The sequence below is a fragment of the Pantherophis guttatus genome, chromosome 10 (genome assembly GCF_059756535.1).
Source record: "Pantherophis guttatus breed Tessera chromosome 10, ASM5975653v1, whole genome shotgun sequence".
In the NCBI taxonomy this organism is placed as follows: domain Eukaryota; kingdom Metazoa; phylum Chordata; class Lepidosauria; order Squamata; family Colubridae; genus Pantherophis; species Pantherophis guttatus.
In genome coordinates, this window is record NC_142072.1 from 8,744,327 (window position 1) to 8,772,248 (window position 27,922).

A 27,922-nucleotide genomic window follows, 5' to 3' on the forward strand; every position below is an offset into this window, starting at 1 on the left:
TTGAAAAATCTCGCCTTTTTATTCAGAAAACACATCCCTACATTGTGAAGGCATTGAAGAGCGAGGGTAGTCTTTCTTGTTTTATGACCATTTCAACAAGATATGTAAAGGTAGCTGACCTGATTGGTGAACACAAACACATTCTGTGCTAGCAACTCATGGAATTATGTTATAATTCTACACAAGAATTTTTGCCTCCTGCTGGACAGTTCTAAAGTATCATCCATCTATATTTATTTTTCTCTCTGTAAAACTGCAACGACGACAAGTTTCAGGAAAGGATGAATTGTAAGTCATCCAACAATGCACAGGTGACTGTTTTCAAAATAAACAGCAACTGCAGGAATCTGTTATTTATTAAAATGAACGAATCATTCACATTTTCTCACGTCCTCCAGTATGGCGGGTAACTTTCAGAATGTATGTTTATAGATGTCCAATATGCAACCTCACACATCTGGAAGATAAAAGAGCTGGGAAGACTGGACTAAGACTGGTAACAGGAGGAATTTCAGTCTGCTCTGAAAATGCTGAACCTAGCCGATACAGGAGCTCTGTTCATTTTTATTTTCATTACTATAAAAATGTAATCTCATTTAAAAAAAAATAATACAGAAATTGTAAAGTAAAAAAACAAACAAACACCTTGCTCGCTTATCACTTAAATATTTACAGCATCAGTAATTTCATACTCGGATTCTAAAAACCCCTAAAATTATACACACAGTCACATTATTTAAGTATCAAATGTGTTTAAAGAACTCCTTTAAAATCAGAATGAAAAAGGTAATATATATAAATGTATCTTCTTTGGAATCCTCTTCAAAATTACAGGAGGGGAGGGGGAAATAAAAGGCAAGTTCGGTGACCATGTGGTGTTCAATGAAATAAACAATTCCTTCCTGTTTGAACAGTATCCAGCGATCACATGAGCCTCTTTCCAGAATAGCACATTCAGAAATAGATCGCTCTGAAATTCAAAAGGGGTACCCAAAATGTGTTTTACAATGTCTATAATACTAAGAATCTTAAAAGAATCTTGAAGAATCCTAGCCTGCCTCTGATGAAGATGAGCTAAGACATTGAGAGGTGACCGGGTGCAGTCAGCCTGTTTTTTTGATGACTGCTCAGATCCAACATAAATGCTGTCCCGTTTCATCTTTTATTCTCCTGAATAAAACAAATGCTAACACATGAAAAGTGTTCCTGTAGCCATTCAACCCATGGTCTCTCATATTCCAGAAAGAGCGGAAAGAATTAAACCACCAAGCTTTCTCTGCTGACAGCATGATTCTGTAGCGGAAAGAGAAAAATCAAGGTTAATCATATCATAAAATCTCCTCCAGTATATTCAGAATCGTTTTAAGATTAACAACACAAGATTAAAAGTAAATATCACACTGGCTACACACACCCAAACACACATTTTGCAGACAGGCTCCAAGGTGCAAACATTGGCTTCTTGGATCAGGATTTCACTGAGACATAAAAAAGATATAGATAAATCCAATATTTATCTATATCTTTTTAGAGATGTAAATATCTATATTTAGATATTTAAATCTAAATATCTAGATATTTAGATATTTAGATATCTAATTATTTAGATATCTAAATATTTAGATATCTAAATATCTAAATGTAGGGGGTTTTCCTACAACAGTGATTGCTAATTCAATTTTAAAGAATAGGACTAATCCTAGGAAATCTGCTTGATTTATCCCATGCAGAAAATACTTTCAATTTGGTCTGTGGTTTGTCTGGTCCTGATTTATTCAACAAGGCATGATTGGGTGGGTTTACACTGCATTAAGTAGTGTAAATACAACCAAATACATGATAACGAAAGATAATGCACAAACCATTCATACACACTTAACAATAATGTGAATATTTTGCTCAAAGGGACAATTATAAGCCTAATAACTATAAAGCCTTAGTAAGACCACACCTAGAGTACTGCATCCAATTTTGGTCACCACACTATAAAAAAGATGTTGAGACTCTAAAAAAAAGTGCAGAGAAGAGCAACCAGGATGATTAGGAGACTGGAGGCTAAAATATACGATGAATGGTTGCAGGAACTGGGCATGGCTGGTCTAGTGAAGAGAAGGACCAGGGGAGACATGATAGCAGTCTTCCAATATTTGAGGGGCTGCCACAGGGGGCCAAGCTTTTTTCCAAGGCACCTGAAGGCCAGACAAGGAATAATGGATGGAAACTGAACAAGGAGAGATTCAACCTGGAAATAAGGAGGAATTTTCTGGCAGTGAGAACAATCAACTAATGGAACAGAAGTTGCCTTCAGAAGTTGTGGAAGCTTCATCACTGGAAGCTTTCAAGAAGAGATTGGACTGCCATTTGTCAGGAATGGTGTAGGGTCTCCTTCTTGAGTGGGGCTTGGACTAAATAACCTACAAGATCCCGTGCAACTCTGTTAATCTGTATCTAACTTCACCTTATCCAGGACATCTCCATTTATAAAGCATTACAATTGTGCGTCTTCTCCCCATTTTTTTAACCTCACCCTTCGCAGCTTGCGGTCCTCCTTGCTGCGGGAAGACACCGATTCGGTCTCTGTGTACGGAGGCGGAGGAGGCGGAGGAAAGCCACTGCTATCTTCATCCCGTTTTTTCCTGTGGCCGGATCTCCCATTGGATGCGCTTCCATGATCCAGGTCTTCACGGCTACCTGCCCGCTGCTTCTTCCGTAGGGCTTCCTCCAAGAGCCGGTCATCATAATGGGTTCGCTCCAGATCCCGCAGGTCATCCCGACTTCGACTTCGGCGTCTACAGTAGCGCTCAGAGTCGTAACGGGAGTCAGGGGAATAATCGCGGTGATGGCATTCATTGTCTGAGCCGTGCTGGCCCCGGCCTCTGTGCTGGGAAGGGTAGGAATCTCGTTCATAGTCATCTAGAGCATCTACCGAGCGGGAACGCGGGCGTCGGCCATAGCTTCGTGGTGGGGAGTCCTCATAACGGTCACGCCAAGGGGCAGGGGGAAGCAAGCGCCGGTTCTCGCTGCTCCGTACACTTTCCTCCTCCAGGTCACTAATGGGAGACATGGCCTGGCCACGCAGCCTCCCCATGCCCTGCCGCAGCTCGTAACGCCGATCATCTTCATGAAGAGAGCTTAGTTCACTCAACACAGAGGCTGGAAAACAAGACAGAGAGAATTAATTATCCGTTTTCCTCCCAACACTAAAGGGCACGCTGCTGTGACAATTCAGTGAAGGATCAACTGGGCACACTCTTGTTCCTACACAGAAGGACCCCAGCAAGTACCTTTCTCAAGCCTCCCATTGGGCTGCCCTGGCCGAGTAGGGTCAAAGTTGGCCAGCTCCTTCTCCATGTAGTAGAGCACCCGCATGGAGTCATCCTGCTGGTTGGCTTGGATGCGATAACCACTGCGTACAGCTGGGGAAGAGAGATCAGGAGCAGGCTTTAGGACATAGGGCAGTTATTTTTTTATTTTTTATTTTTACAGAGCCGTATGCCTTGGGGAGATTGCCAAGTAAGTTGGCAATCGTGTGATTCACCCACCACTGTCGCCTTTGAAATTGAAATAGGAGGCAGGATCTTCTCTGCCAATTGTAATCCCCCTTTTGTGCTTTGCACCAAGTGCTGCTGATTGCAGCAGATGTAACTGGTGGCATGAAGAACACACGGGATGGGGGGTGTCGGGAGATTTAGTTACCTCTTGCTTCAGTAACAAATTTAGAGTTAAAGCTCAAGGTTGTAATACTATAGACGAAGAGTGGGTTCATGTTTTCCCTTCTAAGGGAGGGAGGGAAGACCTTCCTGCTGGACTGAGAATTTATCTCGAAGAGCCAACATTTGAAAAGTTCATATTTTCAGCCCGCTGATGTCTAGCAAAATCTTGCTAGGCACAGAGATTGCACGAATCTCAAAAAAATGTCTCAGGTTGCGTCTCTTCAAAAGGTAGCTCTTCTGACAGGTGTTTGGGAGGGTTTTTGTTTAAAATGAGTATGGTTTAATTTTACGAAGCTTAGACATATTGGACTTCCACCTTGGTCATACTAGGTAGCAATTCGGCAAGCAGAAATCCTAACATAGCTGCACGGCACCAATTAGAGAAAAGTGGAGGATTTTTTTTTTTTCTATGTAGGAAGGGTAGATCTAAAAATTCAGCAGCAAAGATAGTGGCACTCCAGAAGCCAAGCACTACAACAGTGTTTCCTATTCTATGTGGTAGGAAGAAGAATTAGCATCACCCTCAGCTGCAAACAGCTGGATCAGCCAAGTGAAGCAACGTGATCATTATAATTCCTCCGATGAACAAAATGTTGAATCATCAGCGTGAGCGGTTTCCCCACAACCAAGCCTGATCAGACAGAAGCACAATATCTAAGCAAACTCGGTACTCCATTCCATGCTTCTTACCAGCATTTGCCACACTTTCTGTATCCCTCAGGAGAGGCACTTGGGAGCTGTTTCCACCAACTGTAATGCAATCATAAGACAGAAAAAGGTTTCCATAAAAGGGATGTGACACATGCAACCAGTAGTAGGCAGGACAAACTGCCCCGTGGCTGTACTTCTGAATCCTAGCAGCGGCCTGCAATACAACATTGTAAGCTATGCTTTCACTAAGCACATTACAATACAAGCCCTGACAAGCCATAAAATAAGTGGCTAGCTGGTCTAACTTTCTGCTTAATACCAGAGAACCAGAACATAACAAAAATCTGCTGATTGAAGCTTTCCAAAGAGAGAGAGAGAATTCTTCCCTTCCCCCCAATTTTTATCAACTGATTCCAATGGTCAAAGAGATCTAGCATTAGGGACATCCAGAAAGGACATCCAATTAGATTTGAGGACAATCCAAAATGCAAGGAGACAACTCAAAAGGGTAAACCTCAGAGTAGCACAAGATCTTTTAGACCAGGGGTGTCAAACACAAGGCCCGCAATGTGGTCGGATCCGGCCCGCGGGGCTGTCCAGGAAAATATAAGGAGCTAGCCCGCATCGCCTTGGCCTGGTCTATCCAGTGGGAAAGGAAACATCGGGCCAGGGTGACTTCGGCCCAGTGGTGAAATCCTCTTCGGATCGCCACCGGTTCGCTGCCTGTGCATGCGCAGTGCGAGCCAAACGCACGCTTTGCGTGGAAAAAGACTTCACTAGATAAGTAGAACAGCGGGGGAGAACAGCTGTGCCGCGCGATTTAGCTTCGCTAGAAAGCAGCCGAACCGGAGAGAACCAGTAGCATTTCACCCCTGCTTCGGCCCAGTATGAAGAGGAAACATGCCAGCAGTTTGGGGAGTGGCGTCGATGGCCACGCCCACCCACTCGGCCACACCCATCCACTCAGCCACACCCAGTGAGTGGCATCAGGCTGGCCACGCCCACCCAGTTGGCCACGCCCCTCCGCAGTCAACCACAGCCCTGATGCAGCCCTCAATGAAATTTGAGTTTGACACCCCTGTTTTTGACTGTTAATTCCACTAGCTGCGAACTAGCTGTGGGGCTAGAACAATTCAGTCAAGACAAGCCACTTACCTGAGCTGGCTCGATCATAATCCACTCCATAACCATTGTACAATGGAGACATTGGGCCCATAGGGATCATGGTGGCTGGGGGAGCTGCTTTCAATGGATTGCTGGAGGCATAGATACTGGGTGCATAAACACTGGGGACTCCAGATGTTGCAGCTTTCCCGGCTACATATACTGGAAAGGCAAAGAAATAAAGTTGGTCCAAATAAAGGGCTGGTATTTGCTTTTTAAGACACGTTGCATGTGGCAAAGTGATACTGCCTTGCAAAGCACTTGGCAGGGATTACAACCCACAGTAACAGCCATTAACCTTGAGAAGGTGATCCCCTGGATAAAATTCGATTTCTTTGCGGCCTTCTAGGATTAATAATAGTGCTTCTTTTTCAATTTAATGATCTTGGGTTGGGAGGAGGAGGAGGGCATGGTGGTAAGGGATGCAAGTAAAGAATCACGGAATATTGATCATCTGTACGGGTAGGCCTCGATTTACGGCCACTCGTGCAACAATGGTCTGAAGTTGTGACAACACTGAAAGAAATGGTGTCTTGCAACCTCAAAGTGACAACCATCGCATCACCCTCACAGTCGTAACTGTGATTTGGGCACTCGGCAACAGCACACACTTATAATAATCGCTGTAATCTGTAGTCACATGATCATCATTTATGACTTCCGACAAGCAAAATCAATAGGGGAAGCTAGATTTGTTTAACAACCCTGGTTAAAAAAAAAGAAGGCCCTAAAATCGAGTCTGGCCATATGATGACTTGCTTAACCACCACATCACTTAGCGACCAGAATTCCAGAGTCCTAATTGCGGTCATAAAACAAGGACTCCCTTTGCTTAAATGTTCTTAGGGAGCCCTTTTAAGTTTGACTGTAAATTAAAGCTTCAGAAATAAAATAGTGTTAACTTTAGACACACCCTGAATACACCCAGTTTAGGAATCCGGATAGCCAGTCTGAACTCTGTTTATTGCTGTAGTTCTGAGCGGGATGGCCTCAGTATACCCACCCCTCTCCAGCCATGCCTTGCTAAGCTTTTCCTCCTTATCTGTGGCCCTCTCAATGTGCTGGACTAACTTCCATAATATCCAGCAGCAGCAAGGGATTACAACGGGGAGGGGGGGGATTCAAAAATTTTAGCAACCGGTTCTCTGCCCAGTTGCTGGGTGGCCGTGGCCATGGTAGCGTGGCCTCCTCGGCCTCCTGCACCTCGAGCCGGTTTCCAGACTTCCAGGAGGCCTGTTTTTCACCCTCCCAGAGCATCCATGGAAGTGCTGCACTTACCTGGCATCCAAAACGGGCCGCATGGAGACTCCTTGGAGGGGCGAGGAGGGGCCAGCCAGTCTTTGCAACTACCGGTTCGGCGAACCAGATGTAAAATTAGCATCCGGTTCTCCCGAACCGGTCCGAACCGGCTGAATCCCACCCCTGGATTACAGCACTTCCAACCCAACACAGCTGGAAGTCATCAGACTGTGGAACATGGTGAACATTTTGCTTGAATCAATACGAACAGCATATTTATTTCTTCACGTTTCTTCTACTTACAAGAAGAAGAAGAAAAAAAACCCTGTTCTTTGAGACCGGAGCATTTTGCTTGAATAAATACACATAACGTATTTATTTCTTCATATTTCTTCTACTGACAAGAAAAAGAAGAAGAACCTGTTCCTTGAGAGACGAACAACTACAGACGTTTCGAGAAGATCTGTTGAACCACTTCCAGGGAAAGCTGAAACCGGATCCGTAAAAGGGAACTTACGTGCTTCGGGGCAGCAACACTTCTCTGGACAACAAGGACATCGAAGATAGCAGCAGCAGGTATGGGGGCAGCACTGGCACCAGCAGATTCCAAGGAGCAGGAAGACCAGAAAGAAGGCCAGCACAACTAAGACCACAAAGACCCAATCTAGGAAGAAACCAATGGAAGCAGCCCTCAGAGATACAACCAACGAATCCCATTGTATCGAGAGAGTCAGTTGTTGTCTGTTTGTTAACTTCTACCAAGAGTCCATAAAGATGGGGGAAACAATTCCCAGCATCTCACTAACAGCCCTCCTTTTGGTATCTATAGGAGATTTAGTTTTGATTCTATGCACTGGGTGCCCCCCTCTGGAGAGCTGCAGTGGAGGACTCCCAATAACATAGGTAAAGTTTCAAAAAAGTCTCTTCATTTGAGTCTGGCCAGTGGAGCAAAACCCCAAATAAAGGAGTCCCCATAGACTTTTAAGATAGCAGTCCTTAGCAAAGGATGGGCTTAGCAAAGGATGGGTTTATTCTGGAATAAACTGATCTGTTCAGTTGGCCATTTCAGGTGCAATTCCTCCGTTCCTCTTTATGTGGGTAGTCCTCGACTTACGACCACAATTGAGCTCCAAATTTCTGTTGTTAAGTGAGACATTTGTTAAGTCAATTTTTCCCCATTTTACGACCTTTCTTGTCTCAGTTGTTAAGTGAATCACTGCAGTGGATAAGTCAGTAACCTGCGGTCGTTAAGTGAATCTGGCTTCCCCACTGATTTTGCTCATCAGAAGGTCGCAGAATGGGGCGGGGGGAGTGTCACATGATCTCGGGACACAGCAACGGTCATAAATATGAACCGGTTGCCAAGCATCTGAATTTTGATCACATGATCATAGGGCTGCTGGAAAAGTCGTTAAGTGTGAAAAATGGTCATAAGTCATTTTTTTTCAGTGCCATTGTAACTTCCAACGGTCCCTAAGCGAACTGTTGTAAGTTGAGGACTACCCATGCTGATTTTGTTTCACTTGGACATACATATCCTCTGTGATGGATAACACTGATTCTGAACATTTTCCTCCCCCTCCCATATTATTTGTAAAGTATTGGACTTTATTATAGGGACAATTTATACTTCATGACAACGTGGAAAATCCCACCTACCAAATACTACTGATCAGGGGTGGGATTCAGCTGGTTTGTACTGGTTCAGGCGAACCGGATGCTAATTTCCGGCCTCCAGAGCCTGGGGAGGGCGAAAAACAGGCCTCCCGGAAGTTCCAGAAACGGGCCCGTTTCCGGACTCCAGAGGGACTCCGGAACCCGGGGGAGGCTGTTTTCGCCCTCTCGGAGGCTCAAAGAAAACCTCCGGAACTTGGGGAGGGCGAAAAGCCCTCCCCCCAGCCCCAGCATGATACAGAAGGCTGAGTAGGCCACGTCCACTATGGCCACACTCACCCAGCAACCGGGCAGAGAACCGGTTGCTAAAATTTTTGAATCCCACCCCTGCTCTTGACCTCAACTTACACTAAGCAGAAAGCTATTTCAAGGGGGGGGGGCATAGAACAAGGGCTGATGAACACTTCAGGCTCAGAAGTGTCTTTTCCAAACGAGGCCCCCCACCATACCCCAGCTTGCCATGAACAGTCAGTACAGGAAGGGAAGAGCACATCCAAGCTTCCAGGCTCAACATGACATAAAGTGAGAGGTATGAAGCAGACTATGGATTGCATTTGTAACTCGGCCCAAAGCTCCACAATACAATGTCCCTTCGCTCTAAAGCCCGCATTTTTGCAATGGTGCCAAGGGGCACATTTTTACAATGTACGAGGAGAACGGAAATGTTGCAAAATGATGACAGTAAATGAGAAAGGAAGACAGACAGACAGACAGACAGACAGGCAAGCATTTCAAAATCCTTTGCATTCCAAGCGCTTCTACTTCTAACTTTGAGAAAATTCAAGGAGGTGGAAAAAATAAAAATAATAGGGAGGGAGTGAAGTCAACCCTTTCCCAACCACTTTTAGAAAGTAAGCATGGAAGAAAAAAGGCAGTACCTTCCATATGCCCTATCTGAAAGCCTGGCAAAAGCTCTGAGACACCGGAGGACTTGCCTACAGAACAAAACAAAACAGGAAAAAAGTTACGGAGATATCTGGCTGACACAGAAGTAAGGCTTTCTGAGCCAGAGAAAGGGACTGGCGGGACGGGCTTCATGGAAGACATCAACTAAATTCCATCCCATACAGGAAAAGCTGCCAGGAGATTTTTATAAAGAGTTGGACACGACTAGTTAGTAAGGCCATTTACAGTAGGAGCAGCCCAGCAAGGATGCTTGGCACATTGATGGACTGCACGTCCCTGTCGTTACGTGATCGCGATTCAGGTGCTTAGTGGCCAGCTCGCCATTGTGACATCGCAGCACCCTGCAGCCACATGATCCCCAACTTGCAACTTTCACTGCTGGCTTCTGACAAGCAATGTCAATGTGGAAGTTTGCAGAAGTTTGCTCACATGACCATCGGATGCTGCAATCTCATTGGGAGTCACCTAAGGAGGGCGACTGGAACTGCCATCGTACGTCGTGTGACATCACACTTCATGACACTGTTGCATAGCGCTGGAGTCCTCAGTCCCAATTACCATTGTTAACCGAGGACCCCCCCCCGTATCCTTTACAAGCAACTACTCTCAAACAGCACGGATACCATTAACACTGAGCTTAGCAGGTTGACTTGATGCTTCACTGGAATCATCATCATCATCATCCTCTTTTAATGACCCCATAATCCCTAGCGAGGTGGAGTCTGGGCAACTGAATGGAGCTGAGTGTTTACTGGCTGGATACCCTTCCTGTCGCCAATGCAGAGGTTTTTTTCATCAGATATATTCTCAGTGTGCCCAGAGAGAGAAATATCTGCCTCTACCTAGGATCGAACTCACAGCCTCCCGATGGTGAGGCGAGAGCTCCACCTCTAGGCCGCCGCACCACTCCGATGCTTCACTGGAATCCTGCGTGGAAATTAGTTGTAAAAGAGAGGCTGAAAAAGCCAAGGCCAAACTGCTGAACCTGCATATCTGACACATGGTCAGTCCAGGAATTAATCAGCGATCTACAATTTGCACCCACATCCTTTCCTGCAAGGGTTCTCTTCTCCTCTATCTCCCCACAAGTTTCCTTAGACGATAAGAAAAACTGTGTCACTGCTGTTCCACACCAAGAGTTAAGAGTTCACGCCAAGCTAACACAAAACATTTGGAATATTCTCAGTAAATCTATCAACCTTCTGGCCATCTCTGCTGCACACAATGCAAGCCCTCTCAATTATTTAGCTAGTCAATTTGGCTGGTCCATAAGGATTATACCCAAGTTTTCTGTTCTTTTTTTTTTTAATATCGGTTTCAAACCTTTCAAACAAACTGGCCCCAGGGAAGAACATGGAAAAAACGTACTCTTCCTGCCGCAATGGGTTATCTCCAGACAAGCAAGGCATAATTCTTTCAGCAGAGAAGTGATGAGCGTTTAAGCTTACGGCTTTCATCTTCGAGATATGAGGAAAGCTTAGAACAGAGGTCTTCAAACTTGGCAGCTTTAAGACTTGTGGACTTCAACTCCCAGAATTCTCCAGCCAGCTATGCTATGGGGCTTAGAAGGTAACAAGTGCTTATGTAGAGCATTGCCAAGGGCCTCTAAGTCAGGAAAAGGAAGGTGCATACACACACCTAACACACCCTTACTGAGCAGTATGTTTGAAAGATTTCCTTTCCCAGATAAGGCCCTACACATATATTTTTGTTTGTTTGAACAATTTATCCTGGCACTACCAGGTACACCATCCATCGCAGCTCTCAGCAAGGAGTTTGGCAGAAACAGGAAATGACAGTCGATCTCCAGAGAGTCTGGTATCTGAAAGGAAACACCCCCCCCCCCCCCCTCAAGATAATAATGTTGTGCATCAACGCTACCCGGGGACACACGAGCTTCTGCTTGGTCTGCTCCCTCTAGCGGGAGGAACTCACACATACAATTCTGCAGGGAGCATGTTGATGACAACATTACCAATGTGTGGGAAGAAAATCAGGACACAAGCACCAGCCGGTACTTTAGAAGTTACGTAGGGTCACACCCAGGGTGGATAAAAATGGATGATCCAATTTTTTAATTATTATTTTTATCAAATTTATTTTAATAAAATGCTTTTGGGGTTAAAAATCTATCTAAAGATAGTTTTTTATCTTTTTATTTTTAGGTTTTTTAGTTTTCTCGCATCCTGGACATAAATTGTTTCAACTTCTACCCTCAAAAAGATGCTATAGGGCACTGCACACCAAAACAACTAAACACAAGGACAGGTTTTTCCTGAATGCCATCACTCTGTTAAACAAATAATTCCCTCAACACTGTCAAACTATTCACTAAGTCTTTATTATCAATCTTCTCTTCCTTCCTAATTATCTATCTCTTCCCACTTATGACTATAATCATGTGGCTTTTATGTTTCAACTATATTGTTTTTGTTTCCTAGTACGATTTGATAGTTTATTAGTAACCTTGACTATCACTAAGTGTTGCATCTTTTTATTCTTGATGAATGAATGTATTTTATTCTCCTTATGTACACTGAGAGCATATACACCTAAGACAAATTCCTTGTGTGTCCAATCACACTTGGCCAATAAAGAATTCTATTCTACTATTCTATTTGTTTTAATAAAATCCTTTTGGAGTAACCGTCTATCTAAAGATAGTTTGCATATTTAAGATACATTCATAATTTAGTTTATTCAGCAGTGTGAAATGGAGCTTAGTTATGCAGCATGAGGCTGTATATTCTGCAATATTTACATTTTTGGTAAACTCATTCAATGAATCCAAGCTCTGCAAGCTAAATAGGAAACCTTCACTTTAAAAGTTATGATTTAAATCGAGTTGATTTAAATCAAATCCACCCTTATCACACCAATAAGCCCAGCATCTAACTTCGGTTGTCATATAAGCAATTGAATCTACAGCAGTTTTCTCACATCTGGTATCCTTCAGAGGTAACTGCGCTGTAATTGCAGATATTTTGGAGGGTGCCAGGTTGGGAAAAGTTTGTAAGTGTCCAGGACGAACCACAATGATGTCCAGATATCTCAATCAACCCAGAAATGATACAAATTCTGTCATTCGCAATGAAAAAGATGGCGACAGAGAGAGAAGTAGCACCTTGGGCAGGCAAGGCACTGGGACTGACCCAGATGGAAACTAAGAAGACAGTGCAAGGCCAGGATACAGTAAAGGAAGCAGAACAGTGCTGATGAAACACATACACTCTAACTCTCAGGCTGGACCTATACAGATATGTGGGGGGGAGGGGAAACAAGAGTAGAGTAGATTGGGGTGCTTCAGTTTAGAACACAAATGATTGGGAGTGAGAAGATGGTAATTGTGAAATTTCCCTCCTACTTAAAAACAAGAAAAGCCCATCTGTAAATAAAAAAATGGGCCAGGTGGGAGAAAAATTGTGGTTGCCGTGGTTATAGATGTGTTTCACACTACAATGTTCATCGGTCATGCTTTGCTGAGCCAAATATTGGTCCCTACAACATGCAAGGCCTTAAACCATGGTTTACAAACCACAATGGCTAGATTTGTCCAATATGCTATGTAAAACCAAACCCAAGCCAACCACGCTATGCTTTGGTGCAGGTGTGAACCAAGGCCGTGTGCATTTCTGTGTGAGCAATAAGGACACTTTTTCAGTAATAGGAGCTGCATGCCGTGAACTCATTCTTTCTACGGGCAAATCAAAACCAAATTTTACCCTTTTAATAGATGGGAGGTGATGTGGCCAGTTTTGTGAGTGAGATCCTGTTTGCCACCCAAGTTGGCTTCCTACCTTTGGGGGAGCTAATGTAATTAAGGTGTCCTGTTGTCCTTCCTATTATTTGCATTCAATAAGAGTGTCCTCACTTACCCAATACGATGAGTTCAGCGTAGGCTTCGTTGTTGCCTTGCAAATCTTGGGAAGATGTCACGGTGCAATAATAAACACCACTGTCCCCCCAAGCAGTTTGCTCTATGCTGAGGCTAGCATCTACAGGAAGAATGAACAAAAAAAGGAACTGTCAAAATGGACCCCCAAATCAATTCCTCAAACAGATGCTCAAATAAAGAATATTCTTCACATTCATTCCCTATACAGTAGAACCTCTGGTCACGAACGCTTCTGACCACAACCAAATTGGGTTCTGACCAAAAAATTCACAATTTTTTTTTCACGGCTGATTTCCTCTTCCACGCCATTTTTTTTTTTTTTTTTTGTAAGCGCTGAATTTCCAAAAGTAGGTTTAGGTCACGACCAAATCAGGTTGCGACCAAAATTATGAAATAAATTATGTGTCAGCGTTCCAGAAAACCCCAACTCCAATTAAAAACTCCAAAGCAAGCATTTTCTCAAAGCTCCATTTATTAGAATAGGTATACTGGCAATCTGGGAAAACCCAAATCTGAGAAATCCGGGTTTTCCCTCAGTAAATCAAAACCCCCAAAACAATCCCCTCACTCCTCAGTCGATCACATGTTCCAATCACCATCCGTCCCATCTCGAGACAGCACTCCGACCACTCCTCCTCCAGATGCAGGATCGTCCTGACCTTGACCAAAAGGAAGAATGCTATTTTGTCTAAATACATTCCCTTCTACTAAATCCCCCCTCCTACTTTCCCACACACAAGAAGGTGGCAGCGTGGAAGCTTCCAGCCTAATATGGATTCCAAAGCTGACATTATGGTCGTGACCAGAGCTTCTGCTGTACTGTCTTTGCTCAAGATTGCAGCACCGCAATACAGAAACCTGAGGATGGTTAAAAGGAAGAAATTATTTATGAACTTCACAATCATCAGCTGAATGTGCCCATGATAAAAAGAGTAGAGAAACGATGAGGAAGGCCAATCCGTTATTATTTACCTATTTTCCTATTATCCAAATCCATTTTTCGTTGGAATAAAGGAATGAACAGAGCTGGCTGATGAAATGCTTGTGTATTGCTTATAGTTGTATTCTACTTTCCTTCAGAAGTTCAAGATAGCATCCTCGGTGCTTCCTCTTTTCTTTTTTTCTTTTTTTTTGCCCTCAATCAAAACTATGTGAAGTAGGCAGACTGTGAGAAAGTGAATTGCCCAAAGCCATTCAGCGAACTTCTGAAGGAGGAACAAAACTTGGGTCTCTCATTCAAACCCAACATCTGAATCACTGCATCAATTCTCAGCATAACGTAAGAACAGATTCAGCTGACCTGGTTACTCAATCAGTAGCATCATAAACCAACAGCTAAAATGTGCTATAACTTAATTGTATCCTTGCTATTGCAAAATATCGGCAAGGCTTTGGGGAGGGGGAGAATTAGCAATTTCCTCCCTTTGGAATTTTTTTAGCTATTAGTTCATTCCATCCCATTACTACATCACTGTATCTATGTATAATTATCTTGTGGCGCATGAGTAACTTCAAAAAGTATGAGTAACTTCAAAAAAGTATGAGTAATGTGCTATTTCACAAAAATACCCTTCTATTATATAGTAAAGGTAACGGTTCCCCTCGCACATACGTGCTAGTCGTTCCCGACTCTAGGGGGCGGTGCTGATCTCCGTTTTGAAGCCGAAGAGCCAGCGCTGTCACCAGGATTTTGAGACTTTTGTTAATCACATGAATGCCATTTTTTTTTTTTAAAAAAAAGGGATATTACCAATTTGCTACTAGAGGAAAACTCAAAATATGTATCAAATTACAATATCAAGGAAGCAGTCCAAACAAACGAACAAACAAACAAACAAATTATTGTTATGGTCTTTTGGTTTTTAATGTGTCGGTTTTAGAAGCCCTGGCTATTGGCTGAAGAGAGTTATTAGATTAACACTGAAAATCTGGACTCTCTTGTCTAACAGCATAAACTCAAAGGATGGAGCTGCCCTCTTACTTTTGCCCAAATTCTTGTTCAAAATTTACTGTAGGTTTCAGCTACAATGGGAAATTAATTGGAGAGTCCTTCTGGAAGGTTCTCAACTGGCAGAAGAATAATTGTTTGAGAAGACAAAAAAAAAAAAATCAAATTCCAATGAAAGCAACCTCCATCCAGGAGATAAAGCATGAAACTGACCAAAAGTTTTCTCCAGGCTCCAAATTCCATGTTTACCACTGGTGTGGTGCTACTAACGTCTTATAAAAGGCACCTCTTTAATTAACTTTTATTTGCGGTCACAGACCAAAATACAAATATAATTACAAAAGAACATGGGAAAAATAACATCATAAACAATTGGCCACCAGAAGCCTTGGCTGAGAGGAATTACAGTGTTCTCCTCATTGGAGCTGCTAGTCCTTTCCTCAGAAAGCTATGTGAAAGTAAGTTGTCCTTCAAGCGGGGGGATAAAAATCAATGATTTTTTTAAAAAAATCAAAAAAAAAATCAGATTTTTAAAATTTAAATCGGATTTTTTTTATTTAAATCGGATTTTTTTTTATTTTTATCGAATTTATTTTAATAAAAAACTTTTGGGGTAAAAATCTATCGTAAGATAATTTTCTATTTAAGATACATAAATAATTTAGTTTATTCAGCATGAAATGGAGCTTAGTTATATAGCATGAGGCTGTATATTCTGCAACACTGGGACTATCGGTGAGTCAACAGTGAGTCAAAGGAGTAGCAGAGATGACAGTTGCTCTTTAAAAATTATGATTTAGATCGAGTTGATTTAAATCAAGCCTTTTTACTAGTGATTTAAATCATGATTTAAATTGTGATTTAAATCAACTCGATTTAAATCAAATCCACCCTGCCTTCAAGTGAATCTCATTTTGTACTGACTTCATGAATAGATTTACACCATCCGGAGTCATATCATTCAAGTTTGGTGGCCTTTATAAATCTAATATTATAAATATTATATATAATAATAAATAAATGTTAATCTCCTTGGCCACCGAACAGTAGTTTGCCTTCTTCCAGGAATTTTCCAAGTTTAAGATCCCTATTTATCGTTTTAATGTTTTATGGTATGTTTTAATTGTTATGTCTGTAAACTGCCTAATTGCCTTCAGCAAGATGGTAGCATAGGAATGTAATAAATAAATAAATAAAACTCCCAGTTTAGCTGACATGTTGCAAGTTTATTCATTTATTTATTCGATTTTTATAGCAGCCCATTCTCAAACAGGTTCCTGACCAACATATTGATTAAGTTTAACTCTGCTTAGCTTCTCACCCCAAGCAAGATGTTTAAATTTTCAGTGCCATCATGGGATGTAGAAGTCCTTAAAGGCACCCATGGATTTCTATACGAGAGAAAGAAGAAATGTGAAATGACAAAGAGTTCTTTTGTACAATGTACAAAAGACAATTTGTACATTGTGAAGCCATACACAGGTACTCCTCGACTTATGACCGCAATGGAGCCCAAAATTGATGTTGCTAAGTGAGAAATGTGTTCAAAGTGAGTTTTGCCCCATTTTACGACCTTTCTTGCCACATTTGTTAAGGGAATCACTGTAGTTGTTCAGTTAGTAACACGGTTGTTAAGTGAATCTGGCTTCCCCACTGGCTTTGTTTGCCCGAAGGTCACAAACAGGGGATTGTATAGCCCTGGGACTTTGCAACGACCGTCATAAATATGAACCAGTTGTCCGAATGTAAATCACATGACCATGGGGATGCTGTGATGGTCGTAAGTGTGAAAAACAGTCATAAGTCCCTTTTTTCAGTGCCGTTGTAACTTTAAACGGTCACTAACTGGACTGCTGTAAGTGGAGGATGACCTGTACTGTATATAGGGAGAGAGTGACAATATTATATTTGCTCAAGTCAGTGCTTCTCCAGGGAGCAATTTCTTTGGACTTAGAAAAGAACAGTCGCCAATGATGCAAGGGGCCATTGGGAGAGGAAAATAATTTGGTAGTATGCAGCATACTAGTGATGGGCCACTGTCCAGAACTACTTATTAAGTAGCCTTTCATATGAAATGTGATTTTCTTTTCTCGCTGGAGTCAAAAATAAGAGTTTGCTTTGAGCTGAGCTGAGCTGACTCAATGCTATTTTATGCAAACCTTTCAAGAGAGTGGCCCCAAGTAAATCTATATGTCTGGGTGTAAACACGGGCAATGTGCCAGGCGTGGTTCAGAAACTGCAATCAAATTCATCAGCAAGGCTAATGCAGAGGGAGAACTATTTGCAACCGCAGTGAATTTATGGAACCCTTTATGAAATGTTTCAGTAAGGAGACTAAGGAAGGTAGTGCACAAAACATGTCAGTTGTGCCACAGTCTCAGGAACAGACCAGGGGTGAAATCTACTTACCTTCCTTACCGGTTCAGAAGCGCACGCACTGCACCCGCGCACACCTTCTGCACATGTGCAAAACCTTCTGGTTCCTGGTTAAAACCAGGAAGTAATGACACCGGGGCGGCGATTGCTACCGGATCGCCAAACCACAGGGAAAAATTGCTACCGGATCGGGCGATCCGGTCCGATCCGGGAGCATTTCATCCCTGGAACAGACACAATAACAGCAAAACTGCTAGGAAGTTCATATGTGAATCGGTAACTGAGTGAACGGATCTATCCAATTCACGATCTTCCAAGTTCATCAGGTGCAGGTGGGCTTGCTGAAGATGCTGAAAACCTACCAATTTTGTTAGCAACTGGACAATAAAACCTGCAAATTAGTTTGAGTTTTCTACGTCTCCTTTCAGACATAAATTATAGGTCTGAAAGGCACTTTCATGTACGCAGCAGTTTTGGTTCAGGACATCACCCTGCTATATAATTTAAATTCTCTCGTAGGGTGATAGCCTTATTATAAATAAATAAATAAATCCATCAACATTGCCAGTAAGGTTGAATCTGTAGGCTAAAGTTTGTAACGTTTCAAATGAGGAAATATTGCTTTAAAATATTCAACATGGAAGGATACCTACCAATGTTGGTTTTTATGCCATAATCAGCCTGAATCAAGCCATTGCATGAAGAAGGCCTCTTCACTGAAAGTAATGGACCATGATCTACCACCCTGGTCCAATATAGATTTGCAGGGAGATGTTCTTTTACCTCCCAGTTGGGGGCTGAGAGAAAGTGATAGGCTCCAGCTCATTCAGCTGGCTTCCATGGCTGAGGGAGAATTGAAACCTGGGTCTCCCCTCTCCTATGCAACACCATGTCAACATGAGGAGGAGGAGGAGGAGGAGGAGGAGGAGGAGGAGGAGGAGGAGGAGGAGGAGGAGGAGGAGAACAAACCCCTACCTAACTTCAAGCAGAAAGTATGCATGCTAGTTTTCTAGTAGTACAATACTTTTTTCTGCAAGAGACGTTCAAAACATTATTCCCACAACTCTTTTGTTTCTGAACCAGGGCAAATTTAAAATGTCCGGACTTCAACTCCCAGAATTCCCTAACCAGCATGCTGGCTGGGGAATTCTGGGAATCGAAGTCTACAAAACGTTAAAGTTTCCAGGATTGAGAAATACTGCTCCGGCCTAAAAGTTACAACTGTCATTTCTATTACTTCTCATTCAATACAATTTCTTCCTCATGGAATTATGGAGGATGTGTAGAAACAGAAATAGGTCATTAGTTTCAAAACCCAGTGTATCCTTGCTCTACTACTTAAAACTTATTTCTATTTTTCTTACTAAGAATAAAACTTTGAGCAAGACTTTAAACCGCACTAACAATTAAAATTCCGTAGGAAAGCCAAAAAAACAGATTAATACTGGGTGAATAACTTCTAATAAGGAAACCATCATGCCTGTTTGACAGCATGAATTTCAGAAGCAAAGAAACATATACTGTATTATTTATAAGATAGCTGCTTTTAAAATATGATTGTTACATGCCCCCTAGACTTCAACCTGGTTTTCTGTGTTGTGCATTGCCAGAATCTGTTTTTACAAGAGTAGAAAAAGAATATAAACAGGGAGAATCAATAACAAAATTTGGATGTTTTCTGTTTTGGTTGTACAGGGTATTTGTTCCCTGTACAACCAAAACAGAAAACATCTAAATGTAACAGTCGTAGCATGAGTCTAATCTTGCTAGAACTTGAAAGAAAAGCTCCTGATGATTACACCATGATTTGGGGGACAGGGGTCATGCAGTAAATGAGAGAAAAAACATGTAGCATTTCTAAAACTGACCACTGGTGCTTGTTTTAGAACATGTTATCACAAGGCTGTGGGGTATTGCCATGGACTTTTGACCTGCTAAATTCATCTGCATTGCTCATTCTTGTTTTCAACTTCAGGTCCTTGCAATAGTTATGAAAAACAACACCCGCATTAAAAATGAAGTAATATTCAGAGTCTGGCAGTGGTTTTCAGACACACAACACACAAGAGAAAATTACAAAAGGATTACGATGGAGTAAATTGCAGAAGGATTATGCCGAAGAACCAAAGTTTAGTTCCAGCTGTAGGAAACTGAAATATTTATAGCACAAGTTGTTAACCAATAAGTCATATATATATTCCATATATTTGCAACTGCAACATTTTTAAGACTACAGATTAATAGGTTGAATAATAAGAACAGTTTCTCTTTATTGGCCACACTATGGCTGACCAGATAAGTGGTGCAAAACACCTGGAGGTTACCAAATTATCTTCTCATGGAATACAAGGTATTGCTCAGCAATTTTAAAATGTGTGGACTACAACTCCCAGAATTCCCCAGCCAGTCTTGCTGGCTGGGGAATTCTAAGAGTCGAAGTCCACCTTTCTTAAAGTTTGCTAAGATTGAGAAATCACAGGTTAGACAAAGATCTATAGCTTGAGGTTGAGTAGGCTGAAACTAAAATATTTCTCTCCACTTATTTAGAAATACGTTTTTTTCTGAAAAATGTTTATAATGGTTATTGTACTTTAGAGGGAAAGCAAGATTTCTCTGTTGAAAATTGCTCCTTGCATTCCAATACAAGTAAACTTATTCCTCGCCAAAGGAAACTAGGGCATGGGGAAGTTACGGAATCTGGCCACACCTAACTTTCTTTGTTCTTTAAAGAGGAATAAAAACAAAATTCTGGTCTTTTGCCAGCTTTCTATTCTGTGCTGAAGGGATTTACAGCTTTTTTATTTTTCAAAGGGTCCTTCATATTATTTCGTAATATAATTTTCCTGTCTGCAAAGTTTTACGATAGTCTTTCTGTAGAAATCAGGGTGTAGGCTTCACTTCCCTATCTGGCCTACAGACAGGAAGTCTCTTCTGATCTACCACTCAAATACTAATCAGGTTCAAATATCCTTAGCTTCTCATGTTCAGCTGGATATTTCAATCTAGTCGTTCCCAACTCTAGGGGGCGGTGCTCATCTCCGTTTCAAAGCCAAAGAGCCAGCACTGTCCAAAGACGTCTCTGTGGTCATGTGGCCGGCATGACTAAATGCCAAAGGCGCATGAAACGCTGTTACCTTCCCACCAAAGGTGGTCCCTATTTTTCTACTTGCATTTTTACGTGCTTTCGAACTGCTAGGTTGGCAGAAGCTGGGACAAGTAATGGGAGCTCACCCCGTTACGCGGCACTAGGGATTCGAACCGCTGAACTGCCGACCTTTCAATCGACAAGCTCAGCGTCTTAGCCACTGAGGATCCCTTTATTGCAATCTAGCTTGAACTTTTTTTAAAAAAATTGAAAAGCATTAAAACTAATAAAATAACAAAAGTTTATATCCCCAATAGAAAATTGGACCAATCAGTTGAATGTCTATTATTTATAAAGCAAGTTTTACTCAATTTTTTTTTAGCATAGCAGTAGTTATTTCGATTTAGAACTTTTAATACTTTTACTCTCCATTCATTCAGTTTCATGGTTGAAAGGTCTCTGAATTCAAGGGGATCTCAAAGTTCAAACCCTCAGGAAAGCATTTATGTGTTTGGTTTTTTTCCAGCAAAATCCTGTAGTTAATTCTTGTAACATTAGTGCTTAAAATAGTGAAAAGCAGTAAATATCATTATATCCACCTGGAAATGGAGAGGAAAGGATACCACTATTGGGAAAACAAACCCAACCGTTGCTAATTATCAGACTAAGAAAACAAGGACCATAACACGACTCAGCCAATAACACTGAGTTCAGCAGTGGCCAAAATTGTGGAAGCCTTTTGGGAAAAGTGTATTTTCTAAAACTAGCTAATAACACCACTTTTCTTTTTTTGAGTAGTATCAATGGATATTATTTAGCAATGGAAAGATACTTTAATCAAGAATGTAATGCAATAACTTTTATGAAAAAAAGAAAAGTGAAATGAGATATACAAAAATGATCACCATGTCAGTTAATACTTAGTTGGGTAACCTTTAGCATGAATTAAGGCCTTACAACGTCTTCCCATGGAGTGAACCAAGTCTTTCAGTTCTGCAGCTGTTATAATATGAAACCAAGATTGAATGATTGCTTCTATTAACTGGGTTTTATTGCTGGGTCGCTTCTGACTAACAAGTTTCTTTAGTCGGCTCCATAGATTTTCAATTGGGTGAAGGTCTGGGCTATTCCCAGGCCATTCTAGCAGTGGAATAGGATTATCTTGAAACTCAAAAAAAAAAAAAAAAGTGGTGTTATTAGCCATCAAACCTCAAAAATACACTTTTCCCAAAAGGTTTCCACAATTTTGGCCACTGCTGTAGATTACATATCACAATAAGCCAGAATTCTGGGTTCATGCTACAAAAAAAAATAAGCCCTACAGCTATGAAGTCTTACCCTCTCAAAAAAGATTTATGAGGATTTGTAACGTAAGGTAAATTATAGCAATGCATCCATTTCTCAAAGCATGTCTTTCTACACACCTTTCTGTAGGCTAAGATGACTTTAACTTCGGCTGGGATTGGTAAACACAGACACAGTTTACAGAAATATGCTCACTCACCTACCTACACCTGTATTAGTAATGGACTATTTAAAAACAACAACTTTCCTAAATCTGCCACCTGGCATTCTTGTTTATGCTCTCTGTCTTCACCAAACAACAATGACTATGTGATAAGACTGTGAGCCAGTATTTTGGTGTCCTGTACATACCATTTGTGATAGTAATGCGCCGGCCCTGGTAGAATTCCCCCAGGGTGACTGTATTGCCTTGCTTGGTGGCCACAACTCGCACGGTCCTGGAATTGTCTTGACATTCCACATAAGGGTTGTATCCTGGATTGTTCGTTTGTAGCTGGTTGTTGAGCTGGCTCTCCTGGCTGCCGGGGTTAAAAGCATCAGCTATGCGGCTTCGGCAGTAAGATTTGTATTTCCACATGACAATAGGAGGCTGAGTTGCTGAAGTCTGGTAGTTGCACTGCAGAGTCACAGGTTGAAACAGGATGGCCACGTTGAAAGGATTCAGCACACTGACCTGTATTGCAATGGCAGAATCTGTAGGTTGGAGCAGACAGAAAGGAACGGTGAGTAAATACAACATCCTTAAATGCTAACACACTTTCTTTCTACAGCATTCCTTCCTTCCTTCCTATTATGACATGACAAGACAGCCAGAGCTGGCTTATCTTCTCAGCAGTGTTTCCTTGGGCCTGTCAAGAGCATTATTTCAGGACATACAAATTTCCAGCCATTACGTTATGTCAATTGGACATAACTTATTTGTCCAATTTATAACTTTTAATTTGTCCATAACTTGTAAAAGTTTGAATGAGCCTGGCCTTCTTCCCCCCTCTCCACTCCCAACAGGAAGTTGGATCAGCCAATAAGCGTGCAGCATTCACATCTCCACAAAATAGCACTTATAGCAATAGCGCTTAGACTTATCTACTGCTTAATAGTGCTTTTACAGCCCTCTCTAAGCAGTTTACAGAGTCAGCCTATGGCCCCCAAAAATCTGGGTCCTCATCCTCGGAAGGATGGAAGGCTGAGTCAACCTTGAGCTAGTGAGATTTGAACTGCTGAACTGCAGCTAGCAGTCAGCTGAAGTAACCTGCACTACTGCACTCTAACCATTGTGCCACCTCAGCTCTTAAACATGTAGTTGAGAACTGGGAGGTGTGTACATCAGTTGTCTGCAACCATCAGCAGCCTACACTTACCCGTCAACCCCTTCACAGCACAGATATGCGTTGACCACCTACTCACAGTTACAGACAAGTCTAAATCAAGCTTAAGGAGGACCAAGAGGAAAGAAAGAAGATTCCCTTGCTTTTTTATAACACTTCAATGTTCAGAACGAAGTTGCATCTATCATCCTCCCCAGCAATTTGAGATACTATTCATTACAAGTCCTGAACATAAATTTCAAGGGATCTAAACTGCAAAGATGCATCTACTGCACAATATTAAAAAAATCCAAATATATCAATATTCACTGAAAAAGCTTGGAAGGGTATATTTATTTGGTGCCTAAAAAGACAGACAGTCATACTTCCATTACTCTTTGGGGAACAACATTCAAGATCAAAAGCCTCTTAAAAGAGCTCTGTTTGTATGTACCAGCCAATTGCAAGCATTTATCACCTTGGCAAAATAATGGCAAATTTTATTTTTTCATTTGTTTTCAAATTGTCCAAAAAGAAAACCCTTTTCACTTTTCTAGTTTTGTTCTGACAAAGCAAGTCTATTTCCATGCGTATCTCGTAGGCTCGTATTCTTCCTCCCTCGTTTTATTTGTTTTTGTGGTTTCATTCCAGTCTGAAAGGGGATTGGCACCAAGATCAGTTTCCTCCCACAAAGGACCTGCAGTTTCGATGTGTGTATGTGTGTGACAACTGCAGCTCCAGTCTGGATCAGTCATCAGCCTTCCAGGAAGAAAAGTCTAATAAGGCACACCTACAGGCTTCAAACAAACACACAATAGATCTTGCCACAGAAACCAAAAGTTCCTTGATTCTTCCTGAAACATTTCCCCCTTTTCAGGGGGATTAAGGGTTAGAAGCTGGCTAACTCTTCCCTTCTATGGGTTGTTCGTTTTACCTTGCAAGAAAATGATAATATGCCAAACATCACACACCAGGCCATGTGTTGATCACATGGGATGTGAAAAACAACAATGGAAAAAATGGAATTATTTGGGCTTCAAATCTTGCATTTCAAATGCTTTTATGGTTCTTTTTGTTGTTAGTTGCAAAATTGTGTCCAACCCATCACGACCCCATGGACAACGTTCCTCCAGGCCTTTTGTCCTCTACCATCCCCCAGAGACCATTTAAACTCACGCCAACTGCTTCAGTGACTCCATCCAGCCACCTTCTTCTTTTGCCCTCAATTGTTCCCAGCATTAGGCTCTTTCTCCAGTGAGTCCTTCCTTCTCATTAGGTGGTCAAAGTATTTGAGTTTCATCGTCAGGATCTGGTCATCTAAAGAGCAGTCAGGTTGATCTCCTCTAGGACTGACCGGTTTGATGGCCTTGCAGTCCAAGGGACTCGCAGGAGTCTTCTCCAGCACCATAGTTCAAAGGCCTCAATTCTTTGGCACTCAGCCTTCCTTATGGTCCAAATTTCTTAAGGTTCTTACTGTAGAGCTACTCGAATAAACTCTTACTGTAGCCTCAGGACTTGTGCAAATACCCAAAACACTGGATATTGCAGAGAAGCTGTATTTTTGGCTCTGGCTGGAGAACCTCAAAGCTATACTTTCTGTCCCCAGATGAGTTCGAAAACATTTAATTTCCCATCACTGGTATTTTATTTATTTATTTACTTACTTACTTACTTACTTACTTACTTACTTACTTACTTACTTACTTATTTATTTATTTAATCAAATTTCTATACCGCCCTACTCCCGAAGGACTCAGGGCGGTGAACAGCCAAGATAAAATACAGATAATACAAATATTAAAAATCCCTTAAAATTATTAAATATTTTGGCCGAAACACAGATTAAAACACCCAATTTATAAAATCACGAATTAAAAAATTTAAAAAATAATTTAAAAGAGGGGAGTTAGGCCAGGCCAGCTTGCTGAAATAGAAAAGTTTTGAGAGCACGGCGAAACGTGCGCAGGTCCGGGATCCTCCGTATCTCCGGGGGGAGCTCATTCCAGATGGTGGGTGCCCCCACAGAGAAGGCTCTCCCCCTGGGGGCCGCCAGTCGACACTGTTTGGCCGACGGCACCCTGAGGAGCCCCTCTCTATGGGAGCGTACTGGTCGGTGAGAGGCTACTGGTGGCAGAAGGCGGTCTCGTACAAGCGTGCACAAGGAAAAAAGCCATGGCTTCTTCAAACCACCCCATTTCCTGCCCTTGGAGGGTCCTTCCAGCAGGCAAGACAAAAGGCAAATGACGAACAGGAAAAGCAAAATGAGGAGGTGGGAGGTATTTTCCTCCTTTCTTTGGGCTATGAGCCAGGTAAATGTTAAGAAACCTTGAACTGAGAAGAGCCAAGGACATTTTCCCTGTGAAGAGGAAGCCAACTAGCTAGCTTCAGTCAGAAAAGAAGGGCTCCGGGAAGGGTGGAAAGAAAACATTTTATCTCCAGTAGCAAACAGTATGGTTGATTACAGTGATTAAGGGGCTGAGGAAACCCAGACTGAAGTCCACTCTCAACCACAGAAATCCACTGTGTGTCTTTGGACTGGTCACTGTCCTTCAGCCCAACATACTTTGCAGAGTTCTTGTTAGATAAATTGGAGGAAGCACTTTATATGCTTCTGGTGGAAAGGAGGATTATCAATCTAACAAACAAACAAAAACCACCATGAAGGTGTGAATGTGCAAATGCACATTCACAAAAACACCAACTGCAGACCTAGGTCTCGACACCAAGCCCATTACTGCCTTTGTACAACCGCACCATCACAACATCACAGCACCCACGAGAACAATTCACTACATCTACGTTCCCTTAGCACACGTCCATTAACCATCCCAAAAGTTGCATTTGCACAACATGTGCTCCTTCATCGCTTTTAACCGAGTTCATTTTAAATGCATTTCGTAGACTGGATTTTTTTAAAAAAAGGCCTTCTTTTCGTGGACAGGTAGTCCTCGGCTTACGACCACAATGGATTCCCCCCCCCAAATTTCTGTTGCTAAGTGAGACATTTGTTAAGTGAGTTTTGCCCCATTTTACGACTTTTCTTGCCGGAGCTGTGAAGTGAATCACTGCAGTATAAACCCGGACGTTAAGTGAATCTGGCTACCCCCGTTGAGTTTGTTTGTCAGAAGGTCCCCAAAAGTGATCACATGATCCCGGGACACCTTAAAGGTCATAAATATAAACCAGTTGCCGAGCAGCTGAATTTTGATCACATGATCGTGGGGAAATGCCTCAAAGGTCAGTGACTCTGAAAAAACGGCCGTAAGTCACTTTTTTTTCCCAGTGCCGCTGTAACTTCGAATCGAACGGTCACTAAACGGACTGTTGTAAGTCAAGGACTACCTGTATACAACCCCCCCTTGGGATGTCGATCAGAAAGGTCGGCAGTTCAGCAGTTCGAATCCTTAGTACAGGTCTCCTGAGTCCAGTGGGAGAAGGGCGGTATAAAAATCTAATAAAAAAATCTAATCTAATCTCCTGCGTGGGCAGGGGGTTGGACTAGATGACCTCCAAAGTCCCTTCCAACTCTGTTACCCTTACTGTTTAACGCTTAGAAAGTGGGTTCATTCAGAATCCCCAATGCAGCAGGTTGCATGCGCTGCGCGCAGTCAACAGGTGCGGATCCCGTTTTGTCCAGAAAAGCGCTGTTTACTGCGACTCTCCAGAAAATCGGGGATCCGAGAAAGATCTCACCTCCGCCGTTAATAGGGGGCAGCGGGGTGGGGGGGGGGGCTTGGAAAAGAAGCACCAACCATTTCTGGTCATCATCCCCCCCCCACGGCGAAGTCCGCGCGGGAGAAGCAGCAGCGGGGGAAGGCGATTGGCGGAGGGCGATTGGCGATCGCCCAATCAGCTCTCGAGTCTCCCCCTCCCCTGCGCCCTAAAGAAGGGGTCCCCGAGGAGTCTCCCCCCTCAGAGGCGGGCGGAGGGGCAAAGAGGGCGGTGGGGTCACGCCGTCCGGCGGTCGAGCGGGAAACCCACCCACTCCCTTATTCCCCTCACTCGCTCACCTAAAATCCAGGCGGTGCCCAAGAACCACAACAGGGGAAGCGCGGCGGCCGGTCGACGCGTCCTCCGGGTCTCCATTTCCCAACCTTTGTACGGACTTTTGAGCCCGGGAAGGAGGAAGGCTGGGATATAAAAATCGCTCCCAGGCTCTCCTTCGTTTCCAAAGCCCCGCTTCGCCCTCGGAGCACTTCGGTGAGACTCCGCCACCCGCTCCGTTCCTCCTCCTCCTCCTCCGATGCTGCCCCCACCTAAGCCGCGTCTTGGTCCTCGCGCGCGCTACAGGTGCTGCCGCCCTTCCAAAAGGCAACCTCGCCCAAGGAACGGGAAGTACCAACTCCTTCAGGGAAGCGGGGAGCCTCGCGCCGAGGCTTACTCACGGGGAAGGAGGTTTTTTTTAACAGCGGAAACCGACTCACTCGTTTCTTGACCTCGGCTTCACTTTTTTAAGGGCGAGATGAGTAATGAAGGGAGGTGGAGGGAAAGTAAGAACGAAGGTCAGACTTCGTCCACCACCCCCCTCGGGACGATGGTCAAGCCTCAAGGCGTCCTTTGAATGGATTGAGAAGGAGACAAACTATTTGGGAAAAGGGGGGGGGAAGAAGAGAGGGAAACTTTGCGAAGTCCCTCTCTTCGCTCCCCTTCCCAAGGAAAAGT

General features: G+C 42.8%; 1 protein-coding gene across 4 annotated transcripts; it reads right to left on the minus strand.

Annotated features, from left to right (window-relative positions):
• On the minus strand, positions 1–27,922 carry LSR (lipolysis stimulated lipoprotein receptor). Of its 4 annotated transcripts, XM_034423701.3 has the most exons (10): positions 27,271–27,713; positions 22,308–22,649; positions 13,223–13,342; positions 9,320–9,376; positions 7,285–7,431; positions 5,520–5,690; positions 4,404–4,463; positions 3,285–3,416; positions 2,528–3,153; positions 1–1,293 (listed from the first exon to the last, which is right to left on the minus strand). In XM_034423701.3, exons 1-10 carry the CDS (start codon positions 27,344–27,346, stop codon positions 1,258–1,260), a joined length of 1,767 nt encoding a protein of 588 aa, XP_034279592.1. In that variant the 5' UTR covers positions 27,347–27,713; the 3' UTR covers positions 1–1,257. The 4 variants fall into 4 exon arrangements, with proteins under 4 accessions (XP_034279592.1, XP_034279593.1, XP_034279594.1 ...); XM_034423702.3 differs by lacking the exon at positions 9,320–9,376 and having other exon boundaries at positions 27,271–27,922; XM_034423703.3 differs by lacking the exon at positions 3,285–3,416 and having other exon boundaries at positions 27,271–27,907.

Bases quoted from the DNA above. Each gene is read 5' to 3' on its own strand.
- LSR (XM_034423701.3), bottom strand. From the start codon at position 27,346: ATGGAGACCCGGAGGACGCGTCGACCGGCCGCCGCGCTTCCCCTGTTG. The intron at 22,650-27,270 runs GTGAGCGAGTGA...TCCAACCTACAG, and splicing joins GGGCACCGCCTGGATTTTAG to ATTCTGCCATTGCAATACAG. The intron at 9,377-13,222 runs GTAAGTGAGGAC...TTTGTTCTGTAG, and splicing joins CGCTGAACTCATCGTATTGG to GCAAGTCCTCCGGTGTCTCA.